Source organism: Dipodomys spectabilis, unplaced genomic scaffold, assembly GCF_019054845.1.
Source record: "Dipodomys spectabilis isolate Male_0828 unplaced genomic scaffold, ASM1905484v1 ptg000360l, whole genome shotgun sequence".
Classification (NCBI taxonomy): Eukaryota; Metazoa; Chordata; class Mammalia; order Rodentia; family Heteromyidae; genus Dipodomys; species Dipodomys spectabilis.
This window is the reverse complement of record NW_024871037.1, coordinates 4,216,101-4,239,218: the sequence shown is the minus strand read 5'-3', so window position 1 is coordinate 4,239,218 and position 23,118 is coordinate 4,216,101. Positions and strand designations below refer to the sequence as shown.

The 23,118-nt window shown below is 47.0% G+C and overlaps 1 protein-coding gene across 1 annotated transcript in view; it reads left to right on the top strand.

Annotated features, from left to right (window-relative positions):
* Positions 1-23,118, top strand: part of Cpne4 (copine 4) — a 131,990-nt gene that overhangs the window by 98,317 nt on the left and 10,555 nt on the right. Inside the window, exons 7-10 of the mRNA XM_042666020.1 lie at positions 5,715-5,813; positions 7,009-7,095; positions 10,716-10,775; positions 17,715-17,848. Of these exons, the coding sequence (XP_042521954.1) occupies positions 5,715-5,813; positions 7,009-7,095; positions 10,716-10,775; positions 17,715-17,848 (380 nt within the window). The remainder of the gene's footprint in view (positions 1-5,714; positions 5,814-7,008; positions 7,096-10,715; positions 10,776-17,714; positions 17,849-23,118) is intronic.

Here is a 23,118-nt window from a genome sequence, read left to right as displayed (position 1 = left end):
CACTCGTCCATCGGCTCTCATTCTAGACAGCCTGTCTAGTTCTAAGAAGTCTTCCCTAGCTTCTAGACTGATTGAGATGCTGGTCATGGGGCTTGAACTCAGGGCCTGGGTGCGGCCCCTGAACTTTTTGTTTTTCCCTCAAGCCTAACGCTCTACCACTTGAGGTCATGCATGGCTCCCCTTCTGGCTTTTTTTTTTTTCTAGTGAAAGGAAAGGTAAGAGTCGCTGAGAGTTGTCTGCCCAGGCTGACTTGGAACTGGGATTCTTGGATCTCAGCCTCCTGAGGTAGCTAGGATGACAGGCGTGAGCCACTGGCAGCAAGCTTGGTTTGCTGGGTTGTTATTGTTGTTTTCCTATCCAATTGATGAGGTTGTGACACCACCGGTGAATTAAATGGGCATACAGTTTCAGGTAGGGATCGGTTTCCTCTTCTCAAAGAACAAATAAAGCTATGGGAAAGGAAAGCCCAATGAGCAGAAAAGTTCAATTACCAGGGCCAGAAGGGCTGATCAGTTTGACACCCCTGCAATTCAGCTCTCTGCTCGCCCATCTTGCAAAGAAATCTGTGTCCAATTCCATCTGGGTAAGAGCAGAGGATTTCTTCCCAGCTGAGTTGTCGCATTAGATCCTGACATCTTCTGGGGAACGTGTTCTGCACAGAATAATTATGATGTAGACGGGGAAGAGACGCTTCTTTTTGATAACTGAGGTCACTGGTAGCAATTTTCAGCTCACATCTTTGTATACATTTTTTGTTGTTGTTGTTGTTTTCTCATTTCATCAAGGAACTTCTAAACTGTCTTACTGACAGTCAGCAAGCTTCGTGACTCAGTAAGACTGGCTACAAATGGCTAGGCCAATGAAGATAGGTTAAGAGGCGCAGGAAGATTCTCTCTGCCTCTTAGATTGTCTGACCTCATATGGCTTCCCCCCCCCTCCTCTCTCTCTCTCTCTCCCTTTCTCTTTCTCTCCCTTTCACACACACACCTCAATGAACAATTTAAATATCGGAGGTTAAGTTGGCATGAAGCCTCAGCCGCATGCCAGTTTCTATCAAATTGGGGCATGGCTCAAGTGGTATAGCACCTGCCTAGCAAGTGTGAGGTCCTCAGTTCAAACTCTAGTACCATAGGACAGAACAGGACAGGACAGGAAAGAAATTGATTTCTGGTCTGGCTAGAATGTTTGAGTTTCTATTTATTTATGTATTTACTTATCCATTCATTCATTCATTTTCAGTTGTGGGGCTTGAACTCAGGACTTGGGTGCTGTCCCTGAGCTCTTTTGTTCAAGGCGAGCACTCTACCACTTAGAGCCACAGCACCACTTCTGGTGGTTCACTGGAGATAAGAGTCTCATAGACTTTTCCTGCCCCAGGCTGGCTTTGAACCGCGATCCTCTCAGATCTCAGCCTCCTGAGTAGCTAGGATGACAGGCGTGAGCCACTGGTGCCCTGCTGGAGTTTCTTTTCTACTGTCCCATAGATGGCCAGTTCAACTTCAAGATCTACTCTTGCTTGGGCTCATCAGTTCACCCCCCACCATTTGGCTCATTTCCGGTGAATGGTCAGGAACGGTTCATTCCCCCATGATTGGGGGGGGGGGGAGGCTGGAAATCTGTTCCCTTTTCTGACACACCCCAGTCCTGAACACCTATGTCAATAATTAGACAAGAGAAGCAAGCAAATGGGCTTATGTTAGAAATACACAGTAATCTAGTTGGCCCGTCAGCCAGTCTCTCAAGGCAGCTTGTGGTTTCCAAACCGATTAAGCCATACAAATGGAGTCATCTGTTCTTTTCTGGTCATTCCATGAGCCTTTTCTTCCTGGGGCAGGGGGCGGCGGGGGGAACGGAATGGGAGGCTGTCTTAGAGTGTCAAATTGCAGCAATCAATAAATGACAAGCAGCCCGGCTGGTTTAGAGACAGAGACGTAGGCATCTGGGTAAGGAGAAGCAATGATTACCTGTCATGAGTTCAGAGAATCATGGTGTTTATTAGAGGTCAGGAGTGAGGGGGGATTTCTCTGTGGACAAATGCTAACCCATCCCCTGGCCCTCAAATCCGTTTGGCCTCTGATCCCTGTCTTCAATGAACAGCGGTACCCAGTTCCGTTAGCCGAGCTGGTGATCTGAGGGCGATTCTCAATTTCTCCCTCCTTCACTTGTTTACTTAAGAGATCGAGACCCGAGGTTTTTCCACTTCCTAAATTGCTGTCAGATTGCGCCATTCCTCTATGTGAGAGGAGTCCTGCGTCTCTCCATGGCTGTCAGAGAGCCAATCCGAGCACGAGACTGTTCTGGGGATTGGTAATAAGTATCAGGGCAGTTGACTCCCTAAGAAATACCACAGTCACCCAGCACGGGTGACTCATGCCTGTCATCTTAGCTACTTGGGAGACTGAGATCTGAAATTCAAGGTCTGAAGCTAACCTGGGAAGGAACATCCACAAGACTCTTATCCCCAATATGCTGCCCAAAAGCCAGAAATGGAGCTGTGGCTCAAATGGTGGGGAGATAGGTAGACAGACAGACAGACAGATACAAACATAGATAAGTAGGTAGATATATAGATAGGTAGATAGATAAATGGATAGATACATACATCGATAGATAGTGGATAGATAGATAGATAGATAGATAGATAGATAGATAGATATGTACATACACTCACGTAGACAGGTAGATAGATCAGGAGGATAGCAATTTGAGGCCAGCCTGGGTAAAGTTATGAAACACCCCATCTCAACCTGTCATTCCAGCTAGAAGGGAAGGATAGGCAGGAAGATTATGATCCAGGTTGACCAGAGACAAGAACACAGGTCTCTATTCAAAAAAAGAACTAAAAACCAGGCCACCAATGGCTCACGCCTGTCATCCTCGCTACTCAGGAAGCTGAGAGCTGAGGATCGTGGTTCAAAGCCAGCCCCGGGTAGGAAAGTCCAGGGGGTCGCTGATCTCCCATGAATCACAGAAAACCGGGAGTAGCGCTGTGGCTCGAGTGGTAGAGCGCTCGCCTTGAGCTGAAGAGCTGAGGGACAGCGCCCAGGCCCAGAGTTCAAGCGCCAGGACTGGAAAAAATAAAAATACAAACAATAAGTAACTAAAGCCAGGCAGCCATGTAAATGAGAGAAAAGGGTAAAGGCTCTCTGCATGGTCCTCTCGTCCCTTCTATGTCTCTGGCTGCCTTTGCTGTGTGCTCAGGCAAGGCCCTGATAGGAGGCCTTTGTTCCTCTGTGTCAATAAGAAGAACGTTGTACTTGCAAATGACATTTACCAGGTGCTGCTGTTTGCTTATTTGCTCTTGGAAAGCCCTTCCCTGACTGCAGGGAACACTCACCGCCAGCCTTCAGGTGCTATCTTCCATTTCGGCCATTTCCACCCTGCATGCGTCTTCATTCTGCGCTTGTTCTGATGGCTTACTCATGAGCTAGCACGCCACTGCCTGAGCCACACCTACTATTCAGCTTTTTGCTGGTTCATTGAAGGTAAGAGTCCCACGGACTTACCTGCCTAGGCTGGCTTGGAACTGCGATCCTCACATCTCAGCTTCCTGAGCAGCTAGGACTATCAGCATGAGCCACTGGCACCTAGCTAGAAGGTATTTTTTTTTAGCAGCTTGATGGAGATATAATTCATAAAGAACTGTATAATAATAAAGGCCAGGCACTGGTGACTCATGCCTGTCATCCTAGCTGCTCAGGAGGCTGAGATCTGAGGATCATAGTTCAAAGCCAGCCCGGGCAGGAAAGTCCCTGAGACTCTTATCTCCAATTAATCATCAGAAAACCAGAAGTGGTGCTGTGGCTCAAGTGGTAGAGTGCTTGCTTTGATCTGAAGAGCTCAGGGACAGTGCCCAGGCCCTGAGTTCAAGCCCCATGACTCACTATATCTCTATCTATCTATCTATCTATCTATCTATATGTCTAAGTCATGGGGCTTGAACTCAGGGCCTGGGCGCTGTCCCTGAGCTCTTTCACTCATATATACGTATATATAATGTATGCAATTTGATTCTTTCTCTATTTAGCTATTCTATCTGACTATTTGTGCAGTATTAATAAAATCAGGCAGGCAGGAGATGGAGATTCAGGTCCCCATGCAACGGGGTGACCTATATCATTAATTTCCTTCCTTGTAAAATAGGAGCGTCAACTGAACAATCCTGTTGAACTTAACACAGTTTAAGATTATTTACCCAAACTCCTGAGTGAGCTGGAGGAACTTTCCAGATGGCAGAGATGCCAAGATATCCTCGTGGATTCATGCGAAGACCTCGGCCTCTCGGGCAGCTGATTTGTTTACTCTTCCCTCCCAAGATGAGCTTCCCTGTCAGGCAGAGCTGTCACAGAAAGAGAAGAAGACGGGTTTATTTGTCTGCTTCACCTTCCCCAGGGACCACCCTGTTCCTCCCCTCCCCGGCTTTCTGAGAAAGATCAAAATGAAATTCTACGACTGGCCTGATGTGAAATGCCAGCTGAGCGAAGAGGCAGAGCTTCTGCAGATGATCGCACCTGCTCCCAGAGACCGGGAGGGAATGGTGTTGCAGAAAGAAAACCCCAGTTCATCCTCCAGCTCAGAGAGGCCTGGTGGTCATCCCCGCGTCCTCCCCCCCCCAACCTTTCACCCCAGCTAGACCCATCACAGAGCCTAGTGGTTTCTCTCTCTCGCTCTCTCTCTCTCTCTGTTTCTCTCTCTTTCCTGGTGTTAGGAAACTGGCCCATGAAGGTGTTAGAATAAGGAAAGCACAGAGAATGAGTTGGACAGACCGGATCAACTTGGATGGAAAGCTGATCAGGGTCGCCATGGTGACCTGGAAGAAGTCAGGAGATGTGAGGCATCCTGGGTGTAGTTCGGGGAGCTGAGAGTTTTGAACCCGCAGCTGGTTAAACAACCTAGCTCTTTGCATAGCACATCAAGGTACTAATTCAGATGGAAACTGTTGTCGACGTCACTGAGCCTTTTTGATTACCGCAAAGAAGGCAGGAAACGCAGGCCAGCCATTAGCTCGGTAGCCATGGTGGCTTACACACTTGGAAATAAGGCGTCTTGGACAGCATTTTTAGTTTTACACACTTGTTTTAAAAGGTGGCCATTTGAAGGACCCTTGACACAAACACTTCAGCAATTGCTTTACTTTGACTTTTGACACCAAGGGGCCTTCTATTGACAATGACAAAGGGGTTGGGGAATGGCTACTCCTGCTTCTCTTCTTTGCATCTGACTCTTTTCTCTCTCTTCCTTCCTTTCCTTCTTTCTCTTCTGTCTTTTTTCCTCGCTTTAAGCCTTAATGTTAAGAACCAGTGTGTGTGTGTGTGTGTGTGTGTGTGTGTGTGTGTATGTGTGTGCGCGCACACACACATGCTGGTAGGATTTGAACTTGGGCATGGTGCTATCCCTGAGCATTTTCATTCAAGGCTGACTCTCTACACTTGGACCACAGTTCCACTTCTTGTGGGACTTGAACTCTGGGCCTGGGTGCTGTCCCTCAGCTCTTCAGCTCAAGGCTGAGTGCTCTACCACGTGAGCCACAGCGCCACTTCCAGTTTTCTGCTGGTTCATTGGAGATAAAGAGTTTCACAGATTTTCTTCCCGGGGCTGGCTTTGAACCACAGTCCTCAGATCTCAGCCTCCTGAGTAACTAGGATGACAGGCGTGAGCCACCTGGCTCCAACATTCTTCATTTAGAGGAAAAGGATGATTGTCTTCTCCCACAGTGCATCGTGTGGGACTGGGACTCCAGTGGCAAGCATGACTTCATCGGCGAATTCACCTCCACATTCAAGGAGATGAGAGGCGCCATAGAAGGGAAGCAGGTGAGTGAGAACAACCTTATGGAGTTTCCGCCCTTCTTTCTTCCAGGTCTTCCCTGGGGCATAGCCCCAGCCACTAGGAAACATCAGAGCCAAGACACCCATGTAGGACCAGGAAAAGGGATTTGACCCTTGATCTAGCCCAACCCACAGCAGTTGTGAGACCTGTCTCTAACGGGGACTTGTTTCTTTTCCTCCATCAGTAATATACAGGGAGTAAATGAGGACGTTTCTAAGTTCTTTCTTTTATTTCTTGGCCAGTCCTGGGGCTTGAACTCAGGGCCTGGGCACTGTCCCTGAGCTTCTTTTTGCTCAAGGCTAGTGATCTACCACTTGAACCACAGCGCCACTTCTGGCTTTTTCTGTGTATGTGGTACAGAGGAATGGAACCCAGGGCTTCATGCACGCTAGGTGAGCACACTACCACTAAGGCCACATTCCCAGCCTTCTAAGTTCTTCTACCTATATTGTCCTGGAAAAAGTGACTTTCTCTGTACTTCATTTTATTCAACTTAATAATTAAGAATGGGTGGGGATGGGAGAGATGGGGAGGAGAATGATGGAAGGATCCAATGATGGAAAGATCCAAGATGTGCTGTGTGGATGAGCTGCTGTGTTGAATCGAAACCCGTTCATACAACCAAACCGGGAGAAAAAGGAGGGAGTGGTTGGCACGGCTCACAAAGAAATGTACTCATTACCCGGTGTATGTAACCCTTCTGTATACCACCCTTACAATAACAATTAAATGAAAACGCTGAATCTGGATGTGGTGGCTCACGCCTGTCATCCTAGCTACTCAGGAGGCTGAGATCTGAGGATCATGGTTCAAAGCCAGCTGGGGCAGGAAAGTCCATGAGACTCTTCTCTCCAATGAACCAGCAAAAAAAAAAACAAGCCAGAAGTAGAGCTGTGGCTCAAGGGGTAGCACACCAGCCTTGAGTGGAAAAAAAGCTAAAGGACAACACTCAGGCCCTGAGTTCAAGCCCCAGACATTCTGACGTCAGAGTTCCCCTACGTGGCTCCCTTCCATTCAATGGCTACCATCCTGAGACCTCTCTCAGCCTTCTAGTACAGGAGAGTGTAGGACACTGGACTCAAGAGTAGCAGTCAGAAGCTTGAGCTCCTCATCTTCTGAGTGACTTGGTTTCCCCCTGAGCAGAGTAGGTTCTCATGGCTACAAATCTTCTCACCGCAGGTACAGTGGGAATGCATCAACCCCAAGTACAAAGCCAAGAAGAAGAATTACAAAAACTCAGGCATGGTGATCCTGAATCAGTGTAAGGTACGTACGCGCTCCTCCAGGAATGTGAGTGTGAAGGTAGGGAGTTCTGGAAGCCAGCGTTCCAATGAGATGGTCAGAGGGAGAGACTCTGATGAGGAAATGTCCCCCCCCCCCCTTTTTTTGGTAGTCGTGGGGCTTGAACTCTGGGCCTGGGTGCTGTCCCTCAGCTCTTCAGCTCAAGGCGAGCGCTCTACCGCTTGAGCCACAGCGCCACTTCTGGTTTTCTGGTGGTTCATTGGAGATAAGAGTCTCATGGACTCTTCCTGCCTGGGCTGGCTTTGAACTGCGATCCTCAGATCTCAGGTTCCTGAGTAGCGAGGATGACAGGTGTGAGCCACCAGAAAAAAATCAATGTATTCATGGACATACAAAGAGGAAATATATATATATAATCTGTACATAATGTATAATATATATGTACATATATATATATATATATGGTCTCCAGGAGTGGCCTTGGATCTCTGATAACCCAATGTCACCATCCTTTCTCCATCCCCCAAAGTCAGGACAGATCTGAACAAAGAACCCCAAAGGGCAGCCTACATTTTCTAGACCCTCTACAAGATGCCTGTGACAATGTTCAGTGCTTGTTTTTGCTTTTGGCCATCCTGGGGCTTGAACTCAAGGCCTGGGCACTGAGCTTTTGCTCAAGGCTAGCACTCTACCACCTGAGCTACAGCGCCACTTCCGGCTTTTTCTGTGTATGTGGTACTGAGGAATCGAACCCAGGGCTTCCTGCATGCTAGGTGAGCACGCTACCACTAAGCCACCTTCCCAGCCCCCGTGACACTTTCTCAGTGCTTCAAGGATCACATGGAAATCGGGCATGGGAGAAGATGAGAAGGGCTAGAGTTTTCTCCCAAAGAGCTTCCTCCTGGCTTCACCGAGAATCCCCTGTGATAATTAAAACCCCTTGAAATCATACGCAAGGTGGAATCCCTCAGCCAGGAGTGGTAAGGGGAATGGGGGTATTATTAACCCATATTTGTCTGATGCCACCATACAGAACTAACCTGCCATCTAAATGTTACACACACTGGCAGTCCTCAGTTTTTGTTGTTTGTCTGAGACCGGGACTCAAACTCGGTATCTGATGCTTTTGCTCACGGCTGGCGTTCTACCACCTGAGCCATGTCTCCAATCCCTCAGTCCTCAAATGCTTTATTTTGTTGGTTATGGGGCTTGAACTCAAGAGTCTGGGTACTGTCCCTGAGCTCTTTTTTGTTGTTGTTGTTGTTTTTCTTTTCCCCTCAAGGCTCTACCACTCTGAGCCACAGCTTCATTTCTGGTTTTCTGGTGGTTATTTTGGAGATAAGAGTCTCACGGATTTCCCTGCCCAGGGCTGGCTTTAAACCATGATTCCCAGATCTCAGAACTCCTGAGTCACTAGAATAACAAGTATGAGCCACTGGTGCCTGTCTGCACATCTCTTTTTTTTTTTAACGTGTTTTTTGTGGTAATTTGCAGGTCTTGTAAACTGAAAATGCACTGAATACAGGCATGCTCCCAGACATAGCCCAGCATACACTGTGGGGTATTGTTAGCCTGACCCCCTCATTGTGTAGTTTCGTTGGAAGGCTCAGCTGTCTAAGGCTGTCTAGTATTGAGAGCAAATCATACTCCATAGCTCTGGCCTGGAAACTGGGGGAAATATCTTTCCCCCAGACTCGTGTCTCCCTGGCAGCCAGCAGGATTACAATTCCCATGGAACAAGGAGAGTAAAAGGGAAAAGTTGATTGGTCTGGCTTGGGTCACATGCCTACCCTCTGGACCAATCAACGGAGACTAGACAGCCCTGCGTGATGATGGGCTGGTGGAGATCATTGTTATTACTCAGGCTTGTTTTTAATTTTCTGTATTTCTGATGCCTTGTGGGACCAGGGAGGGACTGCTGACTCTCAGGGTCAGCTGAATTCCCAGAGACAAGCAAAGACAACTTGCCTGCCAGGCAGTGTACAAACACCCCCATTGTGAGTCCTTATCTTCAAGCATCTCCCTACTAGGGATGCTTGCTGGTGAAACCAAACATTTCCCATGTATTCGATCACCCTATCAGGTAATTAAGAATCTACCCCTAGAGAAGGCCTGCTAAAACATGTATTGGATAGTTTTCCTCCTTCCTGTGGAGGGGGAAAAAAATCACAGTCCAATAAGAGGTTTTTTTCTAGAAGTCTTCACTCCTTCTTCTCCTCACCTGGCTGACCTAGATTATTTCCCGTGCGACCCTGCCATGTGGTACGCCATGCCATCCAGCCTCCGTCAAACCCTCAATAGCAAAGTGATCTTTACACAGGCAATTAGCACTTAAAAGAGTCGCCCATCCATGTCTGCAGGTTTCTTCCTCTCTCTGATTTAATTTTAATCCTAGGGGACAGTACACATTGGCTACAGAAATAAAATCCTGGGTCTATCCAAAACATTCGTGTGAGCTTTTGCTGAGCCAAGGAGCGGGAGAAATGACCTAGATGATTCGGTAGTTATCTGCCTCAAAGGTGACTGTGCATCCAGCTGCCCTGATGTCCCACAAGTTGATCTTATATCAGGAAGGCATCTCATACCAGTGCACCCGTAGCCACTGCTTGTCACTCAAGCTCTTACTTCCTTGCTGATTTCAGGAAGTGTTAATGGAAACATGTCACTAGGGAGTAAGAGCAGACACTCTTCATAGGGCCAAGCGAACACGGACCCTCAGGAAAGTCTGTCACTAGATGTGTGTACCTAGCAACTGATGATGTCGCACCGACAGAGACCAGCATGGGATTCTGTGAGTTTTATCTCTGAGAAGCTTCCCTGAATGGAATCAGATGGGCTCTGATGGTTTCTTACATGCCAGTCATCCTAGCTCCTCAGGAGGCTGAGATCTGAGGGTCGCCGTTCAAAGCCAGCCCTGGCAGGAAAGTCCGTGGGACTCTAATCTCCAATGAGCCACCAGAAAACCAGAAGTGATGCTGTGGCTCAAGTGGTAGAGTCCTAGCCTTGAGCAGAAAAGCTCGGTGACAGTGCCCAGGCCAAGTTCAAGCCCCATGACCTACAATAAATACTAATACTATCCCATGGGGTTGTTCTAAACATTGAATGGGATACAGGATGGCGGCTGGCATACAGTAAGTGCTCAGTAACTGCCGAGTTTATGGCAAGATTTTAGCTAGAAATTATCAATAAAAGATTTCTCAAGTGTCTGATATCTTCAAGACACTAATCTAGATTACTTGCTTATTAAGAACATTTCCAGACCTCTGATTTAGACCCAGGGAAGAATACTGAAGCCAAGTATGAGACACTATTGATTTCAAAACAACAGTGACCCTCAAAAATATGGTTTTGGTCTCACCCCGGAGGCAGAAGTTAATTACAACGATGTCTAAACCAAAAGAAAAGGGACTATGGGGGTGGAGATTGGCAGCCCTCACGGGCCCATCTGTGTTGACACTGCTTTATTTCTCTCTTTTAATGGAACAGAATCAGCTGACCCAATTTCCCCCAGCAAGCTCTCTCGCTCTCTCCCTTCTTCTCTCTTCCTGATATTTCCTCCTTTCTCCTGCCTATCTCCAAAGTCAAGCCTCCAGTCTGTACGGAAACATCTGAGTGTTCTTAACCCACTTTCCTCTTCTGCACAGATTCACAAGATGCATTCCTTCCTGGATTACATCATGGGTGGCTGTCAGATCCAGTTTACAGTAAGTCCTTCCCATGTCTGTTTGTGCTAATGGAGCAGAGTGGATGGTTGGGTTGGGGGACAGGGGAGGGCAGGCATGACATCGGAGATTCAAAATGCTACTCCAACCCTGCATCAGCTCTGTTCAAAAGACCCATCGCTGAAATATTGTCTAGAATCTTGTGTGAAAATGAGTTGAAAGCCAGGTGCCGGTAACTCACGCCTGTCATCCTAGCTACTCGGGAGGCTGAGATCTGAGAATCAAAGTTCAAAGCCAGCCCGGGCAGGAAAAGTCCGTGAGACTCTTCTCTCCAATAAACCACTTAGTGGCTCGGCGCTGTGGCTCAAGTGGTAGAGCGCTCGCCTTGAGCTGAAGAGCTGAGGGACAGCGCCCAGGCTCAGGGTTCAAGCCCCACAACCGACCCAAAAAAAAGTCTAATTCTCAGCATCATTTGAGGAAATTCATGCTTCAACCACAGCTGGCCCTCCCTGCGGCTTCCTCTGCCTTCAGTAACAGTGACTGTATACACTGTTGCACAGCTACCATGTATACAGGGTGGCATGTATGCATTGACACTTCCCATCATTCCATAAGAAGGATGAGTAGTAAGGGAGCCACACTGGTAGATGATGCTGAACGTAGGTTCCATGTCCTGGTTGTGTACCCAAGAACCAAGTATGGTGCACCTGTGTCATGCCTCAATACTCATTTCCAAGAGTTCAACCATCCAGTTCATTTATCAAACATTGAATCCCAAAGATGGGGAAATCAGACTGAAATCAGGTTGAGACGTAAGACTAGGCATCTAGTCTCAGTCCAGCTGGGTCTTTCTAAGGTTCTCAGCCTTGGAACCATTGGTTTTCACCCATTTAATACTCAGAATCTTCCTAGGTTTAGGGCTAATTGTAACCTTCAGAAAGAAAACCCAGAGTCGGGGAAGGGGAGTGGGGAGGATGTGCTAAAACCCATGGGAAAACAACATGGGTATAAACCAAGAAGTACAATGTTTACTTGTTTCTTGTCGTAGAGAAGTATAATCACAAAGCTAAGCCCTTGTTCATTCTCTGCAGTGCTTTGTCACAGGAGGAAAGCATAGCAAATCGGTTGCATTGTTGTTGTTATTGTTCAGATTGGGATCCAAGAGAACTGACACAATCAGTGTATACCTGGGACCAGAGGTAGGAGATTGTCTCCAAAGATAAATAAAATTGGCAGCCCCACAGGGGAATGAGAAAGTGAGATTGAATAGTCAGCTTCTCCCTGCTCTCATCTCAGGACAGGCTACTATGTCCTGCCTAAAGTCAAGAGCAATGCCCATTTACCCTTGAATGCTTTCAGAAGTTAGTCATCTTTTTTTTTTTTTTAATCCTTCCTAGGGTTTGAACTCAGGGCCTGGGCATTGTCCCTGAACAACTTTTGTACTCAAGGCGAGCGCTCTACCACTTGAGCCACAGCTTCCCACTTCTGGCTTTTTCTGGTGGTGCATTGGAGGTAGAAGAGTCTTACAGGGATTCCTTGCCTGGGCTGGCTTGGAACTGCGATCCTCAGATCTCAGCCTCCTGAGTAGCTAGGATGACAGGCGTGAGACAGCCGCACCTGGATATTTAGTCGCTTCTTTAAAGCTTCATTTTCTCTAATGATACACCCTGGTTTCATACAGAAGGGAGCAGGCATGTTCTCCCCTGCCCCCCAACACACACACATATTCCAGCTGTCCTCAGGGTTGATTCTTCTGGATCCAAGTCTCCTGGAAGCGAAGCAAGCAAGCAAATGTCATAAAGGAGAACGACTGGAAAGCGCTTCCCAAGATATAAGGCAGAGGAATGATCTCAGGAAACTATTTATAGGTCCCTCCCCTCCCCTCCCCCCCCCCACACCCCTGCCTCCAACACCAAGGGAAAGCTCTGATCGATTTCCGTTTGTTTTAGATCCTGTAGATTCCTTCTCCTCCTGCTCTAGAACGACTCCTTAAATTCGACCTCCAAGGCCTTGCTTTGCCCTTGGGGAGTTAAAGCTGCCAAGAATAGGCTCCCCATCTCCCCCACACCTCCAAAAACAGAGGTGGACCCCCCCCCAAGGGTTCTCAACCCGCGAGCCCTCGCCCCCCTCGGCCCACGGCCTGCCTGAAGACCCTGCTCCCTGCCTCGTCCTCCTTTCTCGATCCCCTGACCGACTCCAGGTGGTTAAGGCGTCACCAGCTCCCGTGTGGATCTAGGTTTCAGACGATGGCCACTAGTAGCCATGAGAGTCACTGAAAGGAGACCCGCCAGGAGGGTCAGGCAGAGAGGAGTGGACGGGGAGAGGGGACAGAAGGCAGAGCAAACTGCCAGGCCTCCCCCCCCACCTCCCACCTCCCACCCCCCCCACCCCCCACCCCCCCACCTCCCACCTCCCACCTCCCACCTCCCACCTCCCACCCAAGACAGAGACCGGCGGAGAGAGCAGAGAAGAGAGGGCGGGGGCGCTGGGTGAGAGGCTTTATATAGGGAGAGGTGGGAGGCGGGACCACAGCAGATGCGGAAGTGACCTCAGAGCCTGGGGAACCTATCGCTGTCTGAAGGAGGCGTGGCCAGGGGGAGGGAGGAGGGAGTTGGTTCAGGAAGTGACCTCAGAGCCCGGGGAAACCTATCGCTGTCTGAAGGAGGCGTGGCCAGGGAGGGGGTTGGCTCAGCGGGGGAGGAAGTGATCTCAGAGCCTGGGGAGCCTGTTGCTGTCCAAAGGAGGCGTGGCGGGGGTGGAGGGGGGCGTTTCAGGAAGTGACCTCAGAGCCCGGGGAAACCTATCATTGTCTGAAGGGGGCGGGACCGAGGGGCGGTTCGGGAAGTGACCTCAGAGGCTGGGATCCTTTGCTGAGGCCCCGGCCCGGTGATTGACAGGCAGGTGATTGACAGGCAGGTGATGGAGGTAAGGCTCCCGTCTCTTCTTGCTGCAGCATCACCAGCTAATCCTTTCTTAAACATGCAAAGGGTTCATTAATTAAATGACAGCCGGGCGCCCGTGGCTCAGGCCTGTCATCCTGGCTACTCAGGAGGCTGAGGCCTGAGGATCAGGGTTCAAAGCCAGCCCGGGCAGGAAAGGCCGTGAGGCCCTGATCTCCAAAGAACCACTAGAAAACCAGGAGTGGCGCTGTGGCTCAGGTGGTAGAGCGCTCACCTTGAGCTGCAGAGCTGAGGGACAGCGCCCAGGCCCAGACTACAACTGACCAAAAGCAAGAGAGAGAAAGCCCAAAAGTGGGGCTGTGGCTCCAGTGGTAGAGTGCCAGCCTTTGAGCAAAAAGAGACAAGGGAGAAGAGGAGAGCCTGAGTTCACGCCCAAGTATTGATAGAAAGAAAGGAAAAGAAAGGAGAGAAAAGGAAAAAAAGAGAGAGAGAGGGTTGGGGGGAAAAAGCAAGCCAAGGGGAGGCAAGAGGGGCAAAGGAGGATAGCCATCTGAGGATTGGGCAGAGGGTTTAGGCTAGAATCTAGCCATCCGCAAGGGAAAGAGATTCAGGGAGTGATGAAGGAAGCTCTAGGTCAATGAGGCTCATTCTTTTTTTGGTCACCTGGAGAACTTGAGAACCTGATCCTCAGTCTGCCTCTTCTACATCCTAGAAAATGCACTCACAGGCAGATTTGGTGGGGGGGGTGGGGAAGGGGGGGTGGAAGTCAAGGGCACCCCCAGAGGACACGCTTTGTACGTCTGGCAAGTCCTGGAGTCACAAGAACTGCAGACAATCTTGGAAGAGGTGAGAGGAGGGGAACAGGAGCCCGGGTTTGACACCTGGCACCACAGCTGAAAATAAAACCAGCGACTAGAATTTCACACACCCAATGACAGAACCACAGACAGCACCAGAGAGACAGACTCCATAAGGTCTTTGGGAAGAAGACGGTGGAAGAATGAAAGGCTTTTCCTTTGAAAGTTATCGTCATCATCATCATCATCATCACCATCATCATCATTATCATTATTATTATTATTATTTTACAGCTGTCCTCCCTGCTACCCTAACCCCTGAACAAATTCTTCAGGGTAACAGATTTTTTTTTTTCAGAGATAAGCCACAAGCCACACTAATGTCTAACAATAAAATAATGGCGATGCAAATTACAAAACTGCCTGTTAAGTGGACTATGATAAAGCCATTTTATTATTTGTATGTGTGTGTGTGTGTGCACGTGTATGCACGCACTTGCTGGCACTGAGGCTTGAGCTCAGGGCGTGGGCACTGTCCCTGAGTTTCTTTTGCTCAAGGCTAGCGCTCTACCACTTGAGCCACAGCGTCACATCCTGCTTTTTCTGTTTATGTGGTACTGAGGTATCAAACCCAGGGCTTCATGCATGTAGGTGAGCACTCTACCACTGAGCCACCTTTCCAGCCCTGTCCCTGAGCTTGGTGCTCTACCACTTTGAGCCACTCTACTTCTGGCTTTTTGTTGGTTATTCGGACCTCAGAGTCTCATCAACTTTTCTGCCTGGGCTGGTTTTTGAATGCTGATCCTCCTATCTCAGCTAGGATTGCAGATATGAGCCACGGGTGCCTGGCTTCAATCTTTATTTTCTATCCTGGGTTAAACTAGGAATAGATTCAGAAATGAGCATGTAAGTCATGTCTGCTGAACCTGTGGTTAAAACAAACAAACAAAAAACAAGAAGCAACGGGTTGGGGGAACAAATGCCTCCCCACTTCCAGCTTCCACCGTGGAATCTTGTGGAAACAGAAGACTTAAGAATTTAGCCTCTCATTCAAGAAATGACCTTAGAGCAAACCATCCCTCCTTCTAGCCAAGACCCATTGTATACTAACCTATTTTAGAGCTTTCTTGGGATGTGGTATGGGAAAGGTGGATTGTGGGTAATAAGAGAGATCGGTAAAGATGATCCAATTAGGCCTAAGAAGTTGAGGCCCCATCCTTCACTTCCAGCCTGTGCTGAGAATCCAGCTCCAGGAGATTGGGGACTCGGTGACATCCAGGGAGTGTTGAGATTTTTTTTTTTTTCATTCTTGCTCTGTGAGATTCTTTTTTGGCAAAGTGCTGCCTCAAAAATGAACAGTGGCCTCCTAGGCAGAAGGAAAAAGAAATGGGCCCCTGTCCTCTGGCCCACCGAGAAGATTGGAGCCTGTACCCAAACCACGGGTTCTCCTAAAATGCTTCGGAGCAGATAAATGGGAACGCAGAGGCTCTGCTGAACCTGCTGGCTTTCGGGAATCCGGCCTGGCATTTTCCCCTGTGACTTGGTTGCCTTTATTTCTCGACTTAATCCCGTCTTTCGCTTTGCCTCCCCGTCGCTCCCTAAAATAAATCTAACCTTTCACACGCTGTTCTCTTTCCACGCATGCTAACAATAAAAAGCACAGAGAACCCTTCTCCTCCCCCTCTACCACCCCAGTAGAAGGCCACCTCCTGAAGAGGGACATTTTATCTCCAGCTTCATGAGGGAGATTTTAGGATCTGCCACTTGGCCAAAAAAATAAAATAAAATCTTCAGACTACCTTGTACTTCAGACTCTTGCTTGCGATCTAGTCACATGAGAAAATAGAAGTTTAATATTTTTTTTTTAAAGTCATTGGACTTAGAGAAAGGGCTAGGAAGTAAAGACCACTAGTTTACTTCCTTATCTAAGTTGTTTTGTTTGTTTTTCAGTCATGGGGCTTGAACTCAGGGCCTAGGTACTGTCCCTGAGCTCTTCAGCTCAAGGAGAGCACTCTACCACTTGAGCCACAGCGCCACTTTCGGTTTTCTGATGGTTTATTAGAGATAAGAGTCTCACAGCTTTTCCTACCCAGGCTGGCTTTGAACCACGATCCTCAGATCTCAGCCTCCCCAGTAGCTAGGATGATAGGCGTGAGCTACCGGCGCCTGGCTAGATAAGTCAACTTTTATTTGGAGGATTATGCACTCCTCCATCCGTATGCCAAACATTCGGGTACTTCTTTGTGGTAGGCAGAAGTTCTTGAGTAAAAGAACCAGAAATGGGAAGGTGGCTTAGTTGTAGAGTGCTCCCTAGCATGCCTGAAGCTCTGGGTTGATTCCTCAGTACCACATACACAGAAAGGGCTAGAAGTGGGGCTGTGGCTCAGGTGGTAGATCGCTAGCCTTGAGCAAAAAGAAGCTCAGGGATGGTGCCAGACACTGAGTTCAAGCTCCAGGACTGGTAGGGGAAAAAAAAAACAACAGAAAACAGAAAACTCAAGAACCAAAAAGCAGAATGCCTTCTGTAGAGTTGGTCCTTGCAGAAAAGTTGTTATAACTGCTTCACTGAGTTGCTCTGCAACTGGCCACTCATGAAACGAAGAAGATAGCTTTGTTGTAAAAACAATATCATCAACACAGAATTTGGGTTTCAGGCTTTTTTTTTTAACCTGTGCCCTCGTAAATGAATTTTTCTGTCCAGGGAGCACAGGACTTTCTTCTTTAGTGAGTTGTGAAATTGGAAGACAGATAGTTTATCCTTTACTCTTTTTTTTTTCCAGTCCTGGGGCTTGAACTCAGGGCCTGGGCACTGTCCCTGAGCTTCTTTGGCTCAAGACTAGCACTCTACCACTTGAGCCACAGCACCACTTCTGGCTTTTCTGTATATGTGGTACTAAGGAATTGAACCCAGGGCTTCATGCATGCTAAGTGAGCATTCTACCACTGAGCCACCTTCCCAGCCTATATCCTTTACTCTTACTACCTAGTGACACCGTTGAACAGTGGTTGGATTTTCTAACCTCAGCCACAAGTTCTGTTTAGACAAGGAGAAGGGAGGAGGGCATTGGAGAGCTGTAGAAATCTCCACAACCAAATCAATAACCAATTTGCCAAGATGATCACTAATTTCTTCGCATACTAATAAGTAGGTGTTTCTCCTCCCTTTCTTCCCCGCCCGCCCCTCCCCTGTAATCTGAAGCCTTGTGTCTCTCCTGGCCAATTGTAATCCTTCGGTGATTGCGTTCGTTTCCAGTCTACTCATTCTCCTCTTTTTCCTCTTCCAGGTAGCTATAGATTTCACTGCCTCAAATGGGGACCCCAGGAACAGCTGCTCCCTACATTACATCCACCCTTACCAACCCAACGAGTACCTGAAGGCTTTGGTAGCTGTAGGAGAGATTTGTCAAGACTATGACAGGTAAGAGACTTCATGCTGGCCAGAGCCTTCTTGTCTCTCCAAAGAGATCATAGCTTAATCCTTGCGAAAAGAGTAAGGTGTGTGTATGTGTGTGTGTGTGTGTGTGTGTGAGAAGCGTAGGAATCAAGTCCTTATGTAGAGGCTCAATGAATAACAGAAATACATCTTTCACCGTCTCCAAACCTAGAGGATCGGCATTTGCACCACGCACACTTCCGTCACCACACAATCTTGGCTCTGTTCTTTTCTTCTCCCTATTAGTTTGTGAGACCATTGGCTAGCAATTTGTTTCCATTTTAAGAAGTCTTCACACGTTACCCTTTGCAATTTACTCAGGGATTGTTCCTGAAATACCATCATTCCAGAGGTACCAAATTTAACTCGTAGTTAAATCTTTTGTACTTTGGAGATCTAGAAGCATGGGTTTTTATCTAATCTGAAATGAACTTGGAGTCATTTTTTTTTATATACTGGGGCTTGAAGTCAGGACCTGGGTGCTGTCTTTTAGGTTTCTCACTGAAGGCTGATGAGGCTCTACCATTCGAGCCACAGCTCTACTTTCTGGCTATTGAAAAGTTAACTGACACAAATAATCTCATGGACTTTTCTACTCAGGCTGGCTTCGAACTGTGTTTCTCAGACCTCAGCCTCCTGACTAGCTAGAACTTACAGATGTGGGTGACTGGCACCAAGCTTATTTTTAAATGGCAGAATATTACAAAGTTAAGTCATTTCTTTGGCTACACATAGCCAAAGCCAGAATTTGAACCCAGATCTAGCTAATCCTGTAAATTAAGTTAAAAAGTTACCACTAAGTTTAGCAGGAATGTGTGTCAGCCCAGTATACATTTAGATGGCCATGTGGGTATGTGTGTTTGCACAGAGGTGACTTCAAGATTAGATCAGTATAGGGGCTGGGAAGGTAGCTTAGTGGTAGAGTGCTTGCCTAGCATGCATGAAGCCCTGGGTTCGATTCCTCAGCACCACATACACAGAAAAAGCCAGAAGTAGCGCTGTGGCTCAAGTGGTAGAGTGCTAGCCTTGAGCAAAAGAAGCTCAGGGACAGTGCCCAGGCCCTGAGTTCAAGCCCCAGGACTGGCAAAAAAAAAAAAAAAAAAAGATTAGATCGATATTATTTAGTTCTTCTTTTATATTTTATTTTATTTTCCTTTTTTTGTCAGTGGTGGGGCTTGAACTCAGGGCTTAGGTACTGTCCCTTAACTGTTTCAAATCAAGGCTAGTGCTTTACCACTTGGAGCCATGGCTCCACTTCTGATTTTCTGGTGGTTCATTGGAGATAAGAGTCTCACAGCCTTTCCTGCCCAGGCTGGCTTTTTGAACTGCAATCCTCAGATCTCAGCCTCTTGAGTAGCTAGGATGACAGGTGTGAGCCACCAATACCTGACTTTCTTTTTTTTTTTCTTTTTTTCTTTTTTTTTGGTGCCAGTTCTGAAGCTTGGACTCAAAATCTGGAGGCTGCCCCTGAGCTTTTTTTTGCTCAAGATTTGTGCTCTGCCACTTGAGCCATATTCATAGCTCTTCTGGCTTTTATTGGTAATTAATTGGAAATAAGAGATTCAAGGACTTTCTTGCCTGGGTTGGCTTTGAACTACAATCCTCAGACCTTAGCCTCCTGAGGAGCTAGAATTACAGGCCTGAGCCACCAGTGCCTAGGTATTTATTTCTTCTTGATAATAAATATTGACCATTTCCACCTAGGGAATTTGCTGTGGGGAGTGATTTACATAAGTTACATGGAATCACATTTATTCTGCCATTCCATTATTGCTAGATAGAAGTGAAAATGCTCTGGTGTTTGTTTAAGAGGATTTTTTTCTTCTTTTTTGTCTTTTTTATTTTAAGCAAGAACCAATGTAAACACAAACATCTATAAGTCTCTGTTGACTCCATGGTATAAAGCTAGGTAGTAATGGGGAGTGTGTAGCTTCAACTCAGGGACTGGAGATGTCCCTTGGCCTTTCCACTCAAGGCTTGAGTGAAACCACCATTTGCAGAATTTTCCTGGTTAATTGGAAAGAAGAGTCTCATAGACTTTTCTGCCCAGGCTGGCTTTGAACCAGGATCCTCAGATCTCAGCCTCCTAAGTAGTTAGGATGACACTATCTGAATAGTGAGGTGATTAAAAAGGAATTTTTGAGAATAGGAGAGGGGAAATGAGGGAGAACAAAGAAAAGGGTGACACTGATCAAGAAGCATTATAATCGGGCTGGGAAGGTGGCTTAGTGGTAGAGCGCTTGCCTTGCATGCCTGAGGCCCTGGGTTCGATTCCTCAGCACCAAGAAGAAAAAAGAAAAAAGCCGGAAGTGGCGCTGTGGCTCAAGTGGTAGAGCGCTAGCCTTGAGCTGAAGAGCTGAGGGACAGCGCCCAGGCCCAGAGTTCAGGCCCCACAACCGGACCCCCCCTCAAAAAAAAAGAAGCATTATAATAATAATCTGACGTATAGAATTATTACCCCATTGTACAACTACTTCAGGTAAACTATTTTATTCTGATAGTAAAAAATCATTGCCCTGGTGGATTTATAGGTACATTCTCTATGTTTCTCTGGGTTTGGCTTACTTTGTTTAAAAAATATTTGTCTTTCCATTTCCTTATGAGTCATACAGCATCATTCTTTCTGATGGATGATTAGAATTCCATTATATTTGTATATATGTATATATATATATGTGTATACATATTTATATACATATAAAATCACATTTTCTTGATCCATTCATCCATTGCGGGACATCAGGGCTGATTGCATACTTGGCAATGGTAAATAATGCTGTGATGAACATGGTTGTATGGGCAGCTTTAGTGTAACCTTGTTTGTATTCTATTGGATAAATGCCCAGAAGTAGAATTTCTGGGTCATAGGGTAGCTCTATGTTTCGTTTTTTGTTTTGTTTTGTTGGCAGTTGTCAGGCTTGAACTCTGGGCCTGGGCTCAAGGCAAGTGCTCTACCATTTTGAGCCACAGCACCACTTCCAGTTTTCTGGTGGTTAATTGGAGATAAGAATCTCATGGACTTTTCTGCCCGGGCTGGTTTTGAACCATGATCTCAGCCTCCTGCATAGCTGAGCTACCAGCACACAACTCAGTCCTGAGTTTTTAAGACTATTGACACCTATATGTTTTCTCTGTGTGCTTAACTTACTTTCTCTTACTTCCTGCATAAAATCTGTCTGCCAGGTTTTATTTTTGTCGGGGAGAACAGAGGTTAAAGTCTTATTGTGCTTAGGTTTGGATTTTTTTTTTCCAGCGTGATTTTTTTTAGCGACAAGCTTTGTGGTGGCAAACTTCAGAGAATTTATCCTTCCTGACTCATTAATTATTCCCGATGTAGGTAAAGCATATTCTCTTACCTTGCTACTCTTAAAACTCGGTTACATAACAGTGCAAGGCACTTGCTCAACAAACTTCACACCCCCAAAGGTGACATAAGATGTATGAAAGGAATATCATTAAGACTGAGACACTGGCTGAGTGATTGGAAATGCATAGAATTTCACATCCACCCCCTCCTGAACTCACCGAAGAAGAAGAAAAAGAAATCTACATGGTGGGAAGCCTCCCAAATTCCTTGGTTCTGACTTCTAAGTGGAGTTTGAAGACCCAAGACCCTCCTCTACCTAGGGGAAGGCTTGCCGATATGGTGGAAATTTACCTCCCAGGTCTCACCATCCTGGTTTGGGTAAGGCAGGAATTACTGAAGCAGAGTATTTTACCATTTCCCAAGACCCAGAAGCCTTATATATTTTTTTCTCAGAGCTTTGGATAATCCTCTATAAGCTGTTGTGAGTCTCTTATTTATCAGCAGTAATATTTCCTCCGATACAAGCTAGATGTAATGTGCCACCGAGCCTAGAATGACACAGCAGAGAGAAAGAGTTGCTGGTGATGTTCTAGAAAATTTAGACTCGGATTTGTGTGTGTGTGTGTGTGTGTGTGTGTGTGTGTGTGTCCTCTAGGTCTTGGACCTCAGGGCCTAGGCTCTGTCCTTTAGCTTTTGTGCTCAAAGCTTATACTCTACCACTCGAGCCATAGCTCTACTTCCAGCTTTTTGTTGATTAATGGGAAATTCTCCCCCCTCCCCTCCCGCAGGCTTCAAACTGTGATCCTCAGATCTCAGTCTTGTGAGTAACTATAGACTTGGGTTTTAAAGAAACCTAGCTTTTCTGTATCTCTAAGCCCATATTTATCAAGTTGGCCGTGTTTTGGTAAGAGTTTGTCAACGCCAGCGTTGGTGGCTGATGACTTGTTTGTTAGTCGGTGAGGAGATGATGGGTGAGAATCTGTCTTTGCTGTTTTGATTTTTGTCAAAGTTAATCAGACCAGGGCAATTTTCTTCCCCGGGATAAAAGTCTCCATTCAGAAATAAGCCCTAGGCCAGGTGCTGGTGGCTCATGCCTGTCATCCTAGCTACTCAGGAGGCTGAGATCTGAGAATCGTGGTTTAAAGCCAGCCCGGACAGGAAAAGCCATGAGACTCTTATCTCCAATAAACCACCAGAAAACCAGAAGTGGTGCTGTGGCTCAAGTGGTAGAGCACTCGCCTTGAGCTGAAGAGCTGAGGGACAGCGCCCAGGCCCAGAGTTCAAGCCCCATGACCAGCAAAAAAAAAAGAAAAAAAAAAGGAGCCCTAAATCTGAATTGATTTTCCTCCTTGACCAACCCAAAGATGGGAGAAATATAAAGAATTCTTCCGGGACCGAATCACAGTTGTGTTATTACTCAGAGATAAAAGCCAGTTGGGTAAGAAAGGTATGCCTTTCTCCAGGATCGATATTCGAGGGCTGCATACCTCCCTGCGAGCACAAAGTTTGCTTAAAAAGAGTCTTCTTTGTTGCTGGTTAAGGTAGTGGGAGGCATGGGGTCGGGGGGGCGGGGGGGGGGGGAGTCTGCTTACTGGAATTGCTAGTAGGAAATAACGTTTAATACCCTATATAAACATGATCTTCTTTCAAAGGAAACAGAAAGGTAGGGAAAGGATAAGATAAGGATGAAGGAAAATTTCAAGGCCGGTCCAGGGTCCGGGATCCACACTTGCGTGTACAGTTCAAGGAAGAAATGATGTGCTCATGTGACTATACTGAACTCTGAACTCAGAAGATGAACACTGGTGTTCTTGATCCGCGCCCCATTTTCACACCCTTAAGAGGCACCCCTCAGCAGTTGGCATTTGTCACCTGTGCTAACCAGGTGATGCCGCTTGATGATCTTCTTCCTCTTTAGATGAAAAAAAAAAATGAAACACATTTTTTT